Source organism: Poecilia reticulata, linkage group LG2, assembly GCF_000633615.1.
Source record: "Poecilia reticulata strain Guanapo linkage group LG2, Guppy_female_1.0+MT, whole genome shotgun sequence".
NCBI classification, from domain to species: Eukaryota; Metazoa; Chordata; class Actinopteri; order Cyprinodontiformes; family Poeciliidae; genus Poecilia; species Poecilia reticulata.
The window spans coordinates 35021020-35031673 of record NC_024332.1 but is presented as its reverse complement, the minus strand read 5'-3'; the positions used below and the strand labels follow the sequence as shown (position 1 = coordinate 35031673).

At 35.6% G+C, this 10654-nt stretch overlaps 1 protein-coding gene across 1 annotated transcript in view; it reads right to left on the bottom strand.

The window, feature by feature from the left end:
* Positions 1 to 265: 265 nt before the first annotated feature.
* The window catches only part of erbb4b (erb-b2 receptor tyrosine kinase 4b), a 318305-nt gene continuing 307916 nt past the window's right edge, over positions 266 to 10654 (bottom strand). Inside the window, exon 28 of the mRNA XM_008403838.2 lies at positions 266 to 10521. Within this exon, the coding sequence (XP_008402060.1) occupies positions 9851 to 10521 (671 nt within the window). The 3' untranslated portion in view covers positions 266 to 9850. The remainder of the gene's footprint in view (positions 10522 to 10654) is intronic.

Sequence of the window (10654 nt, the reverse complement as noted above, 5' to 3'; positions counted from 1 at the left end):
AAAATACCTGTTACACCACGGTTGTAACATGACAGAATGTGGAAAACTTGAAAAAGTTTGATTTTTTTGTAAGGCATTTGTTAATGCTCCTTCAGTGGTTCATTGACAAAGAACATTTGAGCAACTACTAGTAACTAGATAAATTCAGGTTTTTATTGTCGACCCTCAAATTAAACGGGAAAGGATTTAATTTCAGTGATAACTTTTCAGACACTGTGACCAGCAGGGTTTCAAATAAAGAGGTAAACCCAGAAAAGAAACACAATTGATGTTTAAATATTGACAGATCTTTATTCATATTGAATTAAAAATATACCTTTGACAGAATCATGTAACAAAACAAAGGGAATATGTATTTAAATGTTCTAGCTGAGGAGAAAAGATCAATTAATAGTATCACAGAAAATGTTAAGATGACAAAGTACACCCTATAAAACTTCTCCATCAACCTATTCAGTAAATACAAAGAATTTATGACATTATAGAAAGTTCCTCCTTGCAAAGCTCGTCGCTGAACAGATAAAATAAGATTCAGTGAGCTTGCCCATCCCTGCATACACATTTAAATACTGAAAATTGGAAAATGATGTAGTTGCCACCAAAATCATCGAGTGCACAAGCCAGGGAACTTTCTAATCCTACCTGTACAAAAAGCTCAACGTATTTTTGCAAGAAAGACTTAAATATAAAAATTAGCATGATAAATATTAACAGAATCCAAAATTTACAAAGGATGGCATTCTGATCTATAACAGAAAACAACATCTCAATGCTCAATATTTGTAAAACAAAAAGTGGTATAAATAAAACAAATTATCTTCAAGTGCTGTTGCGGTACAGACATGTAATTTCAATTGTCTAATCCTTAAATATCTGCTCTGCAATTTAGTTTACATAATGAATCCTAGCAAATCTTATAGCTTCAGCTACTGTAAGAAAAACTATGTGGCCTAAGACTTCTGACACCAACTGATTACTAAAAATGTACTAGCTACAATAGCCCAGTGAAAATACTTATTTGTGATGATTTTGGTGGCAGTTTCCTTTCAGAAAGTAGACATGGTTGAATATAGGCCTCAAATATGCTGGAAAACCAGTTTTGATATAAAAGAGGGAGTTCAGAAAAAGAGAAAAGTTCTGTTGAAGCCACAATTGTACTTCAATGAACAATCGGCCATGCAAAAAAAAAGGTTCCTCATTGTTTTCTGTTAAATAACAAACCATACTTAGGTTTGATATTGCTACACCATTCAATCAGTATTGCCCTCTTAGTTAAAAACAAAAAAAAAAACAACAAAAAAAAAACATGACAAAGCTAAGTAAATATCAAAAGTAATTGAGAAGATACTTTACTATGTTTTAGGTCCTCAACATTTATATTGTAAAGTGACACTGGTGGATTAATAACATTTGTTACAAATACCATATATGAATATCCCTAGCATTGTAACAGTATTAAGTGTACAAAATTAAAAAGACCTAAAGAGGTCAGGTTACTGGGAAAATCTGAAGAGGAATGTAGTGGTAATGTAAAATATATTCAGTAAAAAAAAGGAAAGATGTCAGTCCTAAAAAAAGGCAATAGCATAGGTTGAAACACAAATTTCACTTAGCTGTGCTGAAAACACAATCACAAAATCACAGGAGCATTGATGGATGGTGTGCGACCAAATGACCCTTTGCAGCTTCACAGCTTACTCTTAGAATTGCATTTACAGAATATATATATATTCACTGAATGTATATATAGCTATGTACATAAAGAAAAAAAAGGTGAAAATTAGAAAACAAACTAAAAATGCATTGTTGTAAGGAGAAAAAAAAACAATTATGTTGTCAAAAGCATGTCTAGAGCAATGCTCTATTTACAGATACACCTGACCTTTTCTCTCTTATAAAAATATCTTATTTTTGTAACTGTTTTATTTTTAGTAAAATCTTGAATCAATCCATTTTAGAGCAAAAGATGAGCATTTCCAATATTACAATTATTTTAACACCAGTTTATTAGAGTGTAGACTGTGCTTTCCTAACCACTCTCTTTTATTCTGGTTCTCATAGCACTTGACAATGCACATACTTAGTTTAACGCAGTGCCAGAATTGCACCATGAACGTCACAGGTTTATTAAACCCATCATTGCAGAATTGGTTTTGCCAGCTGCTTTTCTATTTAAGGATTTTTTTTTTTTTAATGCAGACAAAGAACAAATGCGTTTCTGCTTTTTTGACAGTGGTCTTTGCAATAGTATGTGTCAACCACAGATGTAGAATATTTTTGCTTTAAAAAAGTTCTAATGATATGAAAAGGAAGTTATGAAGAACTCACTGTATAAAAGGATTCTCTGTGACCCAGTTCAGCAGTTAAAACTTCTAAGGCCTTCATTTCTAGACTACAGTCGTAAATGAAAGATGAGGAGTGTCTCATATAAAAGCTTCAACAAAATAAGAAACAAACAAGCAAGACAACTTTTGTGTGGATAACAGAGTACGGGGACTTGAATATAATTTTATTTGGGCTCCCTTCCAATTCCATTGCTGGACATAGCTTAGCTAATGTTTTCAACTTTCTGGATTTTGATGTCTGTGTATAATACATATACAATTATCAAAAATAATAGGGTAAAACAATTAAGTAAATAAAGACAATTCAAACTTAGATTGCAAAACTGAATCCATCTAACCATTGACTGGGCCCACTTATGTAGGGGTGCTTACATCCAGAGGTCATTGGACAGGTGGCATGCTCCACCCAGGACAGATGCCAGTCTATCACAGGGAAAACACCAATGCAAACGCACTTACAAGGGTAATTTAGAGTCATCAATTAGCCTAACTGTCGTGTTTATAGTCAGTGTGAGGAAGCCAAAGAAACCATAGAGAACCTGGGCATTCAGGGGGGAACATGCAAACTCCATGTTTGAACCTCTGACCTTTTTTGCCACAAGGCAACAAAGCTAGCATTTACATCACCATGCAGCCCACAACTTAATCCGCATTGCTTAAATCTTAATCATGTTACATACAGCACTTGATACAGCATGACTTTTTGGAGAAAATGAAATTAAATACATTTGCTTGTTACTATTTTCAGAAAGAAAATGATATGGCTTCAAGCATTTAGAAGTTAATACTGGCAAAGCTGAGAGCAAAAATCCTTTCACAGAAAGCCCTCTTTACAGAAATTATACTGAAGTGTTGCTTGAATATTTATAAACTTGACTTCTTTGACAATTCTGTTGCTCATGGGAACCCCAGCTGGTGAGAGGGTCTAAGTAGCTGCCTAATTTTGTGGCCTAATGATAAAGCTGTAGTAACAACCTTATCATTGCAAACCATCAATACATGAGTCAGGTATGGCAAAATCGCTTTTAAACCTAAATTGTGAATAAACCTTTACACAACAAATATACAGCAAGGTTTGAAAGGTTGGCGGTAGGAGAGGCGGCATCAATATCTGATCATGTGTGGTCAACGTAAACTGTGTAATAGGAGGTATATTTAAATTACATTAGCAAAGAAGAATTGCGTTACTTAAACTTTTAAACAGTAGATGTTAAACCTGGTTTATGTGCCTGTCAGAAGTCAAGTAAGCGTTTGGGTGGAAACTTGACAAAACACTACAGAAAGATCAGCAAAGATCTTTGGGTATGGACTTGAGTTGCTATAAACGACAAAATGTAACAGCTAGGCAGTAGTTCCAACAAAGATGATGCAGGTGGATWCTAAAAATGTATAAGACCCTGAAGTGCAAATGAGAGGGAAAACAATACAACCCTTCCTACAAAACATGTAGTTACAGGCTATTAAAATATGCTCAACACTGACGCAGACCAACAAACAGGAAAACATATTTTAAAAAGGGTTATCATATACTCCATGTAGTCAATAAGTAATTATTATTATTATTATTATTATTAATACTTTTATCCATTTAAAGATGTTCATATGGCCCTGTGAGTGACTAATTTGACCACAATCACCTTATTTTTGTTTTTACTCCACTAATTTCTGTATTCCAGTATTCTCTGCCTTCTGCAGCTCAGTGTTTGCTACATATAATTCAACAGTCACTTCTGAAGAGACATAAACAGTGGCATTTTAACTCTGCTAGTTTCATTGCAGTCACACCTTCCACCCCCCTGGCTTTTGTAATACTGATGCATTGGTTGGGTACATTTCTTGAATGCCAATGCCATAGTTTTAACCTCGCTGCAAGATTACAACCAATTGCCTGTTGTCCAGGGCTTCTCAGCTGGTGCACTGAGTGAGTTGTTGGGTAACATGATTTCCCCGTAGAACAACAAGGAGAAAGTAGATAAATTAGCATTCAAAAAGCTAAAAGCCCCTGCGATGGCTGCCAGCTGAGAGCGCCAGCAGCTTTTCTCTTTCGTAGATTGGGTTTATTTTTCTCAAGAGAACCATTTCTATCCCTAATGGTGACTCTTTACTGCTCTTATTGCTCTTACATGCACGGTCATACAGTGGTCTACAAGCTCTGCTATGAATGCCTCGTAGATGATAAGATTACAAAATAGCATTTTCAACACAGAGAGGATATTGCTACACAACTCATTTACACAATAATTTAGGCAAAGGTGATTGTTCATATAAAGTAAGCAGAATAATCATAACCTGGGACAAAATATTAGCAGATATAGAACAGATCAATGGGTTAGCATCAGAGTAGAGTAGCAATACGGTAACTAATGCTTTGAAATTCACCATTAAATTCACATTGTCATTGGGTTGCACAAGTCAACAGAAATTTATTCATTTAGTGGGATGTTATGACACCAATCTATCTTCCATTATACTTTTATTTCAATTGGTTTAACATCCTTTCATGATCTCGCAACGTGTGTCTCAGCTGGAGCTCAAATGCATGATTATTATTCCCCATAAACCCTGAGAGGCAAAGAAAAGATTCTGCCAGGGAAACATCTGTGCTTGGTACAGTAGTAAATCACCCTTGCTGCTTTTCTGAATCTTTAATATAGAGGCACAGGTTGTGCAAGAGTGCTTGTACATTGTTGTATAGCAATAAAAAGTTCATCAGGCTAGTCTGCATGGTTACATACATATTTTCTTTAAATGGGGCACGCTATTTAGCATAGTATACTTACTCTTCAAAATATCCTAAATGGAAACTTGCCAAGTCTCAGTAGCCATTAACAATCCTTAGAGTTTGATGGTGTGAATGTGATGTCATTTTGTTAACACCCAGTGATTAGCAAAACATCACTATTTACAGACTATAAGCTGTCATTTCACCCCCATTTAATAACTATGCATTGGAATTGTGTTCCTTACTTTCAGTTTCTTTTTGTGACTATAATTTCTTTTTTATTTTTGTGCATGCAGACTCAATTTTTAAATGTGCTTCCAGTTTTTTAACGATGCTTTAGACGRTTCTCAACCCAGGTTTAGTAGTTTCTGCAATCGCCTTTGTTTTCTTTGCTTAATGCCAATAATTTGATTGTTTTCAAATAGACTAACATTCTTTCTATGACCACAAAATGTGTCTTTCCTCGTTCAAAAGTGAGAATACACTCATTGCATCAGTGGGGGTTGAATATTTTGTTGCCAGCTGGAAGGCAAGTGTCTATGAAGTAACCATCCAATGGGACGCTCATCCCTACTTGCTCAGTTAAATTCAGTTGGAACAATTTATTTGGGTCAGGCATTAAATGATTACAAGACAAAAGTAACACAAAGYAATTATAAATGGCTTTCTGTTTGCTGGTAGATATTATTATTTACTGGAGTCATATCTACATTGCCTTTCAAGGTTGGCTTTCATATACATAAGTGTCAAAGCAGCTGTAAAATTTCCTCATGCTGCAAACAGATCAAAACTTGCTCAGTATAAAATGTTCATTGGCAGAAATGCACTATTTCAAATTCAAAAAGTCAGGTACAAAATTACGCATACTGCAAGGGTTCAAAATGGCAAAAGGGAAAATGTCCAGCACTGAATTGGCTTAGAAAGAAGCAAAAATAATTTTACTATTTAATCAAAATGTGCAATTAGGATAAATGTATTTGTCTTGCAAATGTGCTCACATTCATGGGTTCAGCAATAGGTCACATAATAAAGTCTAGTTTTCACTAGATATCCCAATGCAAAACTAGAGCCTTGTCTCAGCTCATGTCCAGATCACAGCTTCTGTTAATCATCACAAGGAGTCACAAAATCTCAAGATATTGGTAATCTGTCTTTCATTATAATAGGTACACTCTCAACAAGATGCATGGCCTCACTTTTGCAGATATTTTTTTGGACCTTGCATTCATTTGCACAGCTTGCAAAACTGTAATAGAGCTAATACATAGGTTTTTCCTCCTCAACTTTATTTTTGTCACCAAGAATCTGATTATTTTTAGACATGTGACATGTCTGTGTGGCATATAATCTTCTCTTCATATTGTGCTTAGATATTCATAGACAGCTTTTGTAAAAATACCAGACTTTAAGTTTAGATAACTTTAAAACAAACTCAGAAGTTTTAAACCAGTTTTAGAAAGCATTTAGATCATCAATGGTATAGATTTAACTGCAATCCTTATGAAATTTAAATATTATGAAGCTTAAACTAAATAATGATTAAATTCGGTCTTCTTACTAAGATGTAAGAAGACCAAATGCTTTCTTACATCTTTCTAATTCTTCCGTTTTACTGACAAGAGCACAATCCTATGTTAACTGCTTCCTCAAAGAGTGCTTGAAATATGTCCAGTTCAAATTAATAGACTTTGTATTTATGTACTGTGTACTGAAAGGATTTATTTACTGGTCATAGTGTGACGTCCATTTGCTAATGTCTATTAGGTGAGTGGAAATGTGCTGTTAAGAAAATGTGCATTCCAAAGTTGATTATGTAGTAAATACAACAAAAGCTAAAGAATGATCAAATGTTTTTAATAAAGAAGGATTGGGAAAAAGGGGGTTTCTGTTGTGGTGGAGTGACCCTACACTAAGAAAACTCAGCCTTCCACCCATATTACAAAAAGTGCAATATTAGAAACCAAATAATTTATTTAATACAGTGAATTAAACAGCTAATTATTCAAGATATTTCCCTGATTTAAATTGTGTCACTCATTCTTATATAACATTACTATACCTCAAAAGTGCTAAAACTTAATTAGCAAAATGCTGATGAAATGAAAATAGTAGTAATGCTAAATTATACTTGCATCATATAAAAACATATGCATGAATTGCCTTCAGAGCAAAAATAACATTAGTTAATTTAGCTGTCCCAAAACATTAAGCACATTTTAATTAACAACTGTGCCAAAGAAAAGCTTCATAGTCGTTTTGATGGTAAATACTACTGGTTGTGAGTAATAAAAAAAACCAATCTAAACTGAAGTCTTTCAACATCTACTCTTGAGCAGACTATGATACCAAGTTCATTTCAGTGTTTCTGAAAACACAGTGGTCAAAAACCTGCTGTAGTTGATGTACTTTTACATCTCTTCATATACAGATTGGTTCATATAGTCATTTTTCCCCTCTCTGTATAGTAATGATGTGTAATCGGTTCATTATTACAGCTCTTAAGAGAAATATTCACAGACTGTTTTGGTTGTTGAGTATTCAGGTTTTTTTTCCACCTTTGTCATTTAAATAAGGAACATAATAAAAATCTTGTGGTTTAATAAACAAAAACTAGCCTAGTAAATTTTTTATTATTATGTCAGAGTTAAAAGCTTCCCCAAAATCAACCTCTTCATCTCCTATTAAAGTAATCATTCATGCATGGCACCAAATCAAACATTGATTTGGTTGGTTTGAGGCCCTATTTGCTGGATATATTTGTATAATAGAGAGGAAACATAATGTAAAATAACAAGGAAATAAAGGGCTGTTTTCTGAACAATCCCTCTTTTAAAATCCCAACACAGCTGGCATATCTGATCACAAATCATTGCTACACTATTCAGGATATCTTGTTAAACTGATAGTTTTTTTTTCTTCCGTTTTTGACAAAACCCACATCTAGGCAAACTGTGTGATTCAATCAACGTCAATGTAAAAGTTATGTCATGCCGGCAGGTAACGTCGTTGGCAGCAACAATGAGGCTAACATTCTGTAGACAAACTCCAAAAGCAGAGCTAGGCTAAATATTATGGAATGGGATGATGACATCACTCAGGAGCACACCTTGAAGACCTGGGAGGTGTTCATGACTATGGTGAAGAAATTACATTACCCCACAAAGTTTTTACCAATGCCTGAAGCTTGAACAGCTTGTCTCCTAAAAATGATTTGAAAGTCATTAAGTTTCAAATAAGACGAACAAAGGTAGAGTCCATCCATGAGTTATGAAAATTACTTATCTTAGTTCTAATGTGCGTAAATATGTGCTCTGTAACCAAAGATGACACACACATACAACAGCAACTGCCTTTCGTATTGTTTGTTTTGAGACAAATGATACAATTTCAAGAGTTTCAGCAGAAATTTATGTATGCAAGAAAAATCCAAACAATCTTTTTCCATAAGCTTGTATTTGCTTCTTATAAGAGGATGCAAAAGCCTTATTTTGTGTCTAAATAGAACAGTTCTTGCATGTGTTATTTTTTTCCTGTTAGTGCATCTCGCTCTCCAGCTCCATATATTCTGCTGTTGACTGGAGTTGACAGCAAGCCTCTGATGTTCCCAGAATGCAATGCAGTGTCCCTGCTGTAGATTGTGCTTTTGTGATCACTCGATGCCCTTTCCCCTTACTCATTAACTTCATGAGCTTGCATTAAAAGGTTAAATCAAACAGAATCAGAATAACGTAAGACAGATGTGAGGGAGTAGAAGAAAAAAAAAACAAACAAAAAAAACAGCTGCAGTATTGTTGGAGACAGAATGAAGTTTTTAAACATTTCCATTGTGGAAAATGTTCATTTAAAAAATTACAAAAAAAAAAATCATATTATTCTGGACAGGGCCAAAAGCTCAAAACAATGCTCTTGAGCATTTTGTTGAAATCTTCCCCTCTTCTGCTCTTCACAACTTCCTGTTTTCTGCTGCTTCAGTAGAAGATCAAACTGCTCCACAATACATTTCAAGTGGTTGCAGGCGTACATGTTGATGTGTTTATGTGTGGACAAATTTATGTTGATGTGTTTATGTGTGGACAAATTTATGGTTTCTGTTGTTGTGCCAGGCCTTCGGGCTTGTCCCAGGACTGACATGCTTAATTGTTTTAAGAAAGGGACAGACAAAGAAGCGAGTTTGTGGGAATAAAAACTACTTTAGGTATTCTCAGCATAACTTCAGTTTGGTTGGTAAGTCAAGATTCTAACCTGAATGCATGTTTCACATTATAACCTAAACCCAATGTAAAAAGTCTGATCAAACAAAACCATGTACACAACTAGTTTCATTAGAAAATATATAAAACATACAGAAGAATGATTCATGGGTTCATTAACAATCTCACAGTGTCAATGAAAATACTCTTCGTCTGACTAACTAGTTTAATTAGCCTAATTAGGTTATTTCTTATTTTTTTTAATAACACACTGATGTAATCTTTTCTTGGATTGCTTTTGTTCTGTTGTTAAAGGTACCAGAACAGTTTTCTGCAGGTCAAACCAGATCCCTCCCTGAAGGAGATCCTCTAGTTTAAGAGTCATGTTTAAAAAGGATGGTTTAAGTCTTAGATGAAGCTGCCACTGACAGCTAGTCTGTTACAGAAAGGCAGATTCAAACACTGAGAATAGAAGACTTTTCCAAATAGAATGATTATGACAAGTTTCCAGAAAAGGTGCAAGGAGGACCCCGGAGGGCAAGTACGGCATTGAAAAGACATGATTTTAATCTCCAGATGCTACAGGTGGGTCACTACACCACAGTGTTCCTCTGCCTGTATGGAGGTGGTGGCAACACATTGCCAGCCTTCATAGCAGCCTCAGACAAGTATTCCTGGTTTTCTGCCACAGCAGGGCGAATGCGTCCATTCTGCCGGTAGAAGAAACGTGTGCTGCAGTCCTGCAGGTACTCGGGATTGTGCAATGTGGACTTCGGAGGGAGACTGTGCTGCCAATACTCAGGATTGTCAAAAGTTGCTTTCTTGGCTTTCTTATCAAATGCCATTGTGCTACTGGTGATGCCTGAGTGTAGTGTGTGTCCTGAATGCCCTGGATGCAGGGTATGTGATGGATATGTCGGGTGGGGGAGTAAGCCAGGAGTTACCACATATCCAGTGGAGGAAACGATGTGGCTTGATGTGGATGGGTTTGCTGTCTGCAGGACTGATTGTGCAGTAGAGGACGAAGAACCAGAGATGGAAATGGCACCAGCTAATCCATTTTTGTCCCCAGGGCTAAGGAATGTATTCAGGTACAGAGGCTCATTGATGTACTCATCGTCTCCATGGGCAGACTGGCCTTTTGGGGCAGCGGCAGCGCCAGCTATGTGCAAGGTGTGGCAACTTGCTCCATCTATCACTATGTGGGCATCACCGTTCCGACGACGTGTGACAAAAGGGTTTTCCTCAACAGGATGGAGATGATCTGGAAGTAAAAAAGGGGATTAAAGATACATCTGCTTGTTCTGTCCAATGTTAGAAGCCACCAGTTAAATGTGTAAATATATAAATATAGGCAATTACAGCAATGAAAGCATAAATCCTGCAATATAAAATGT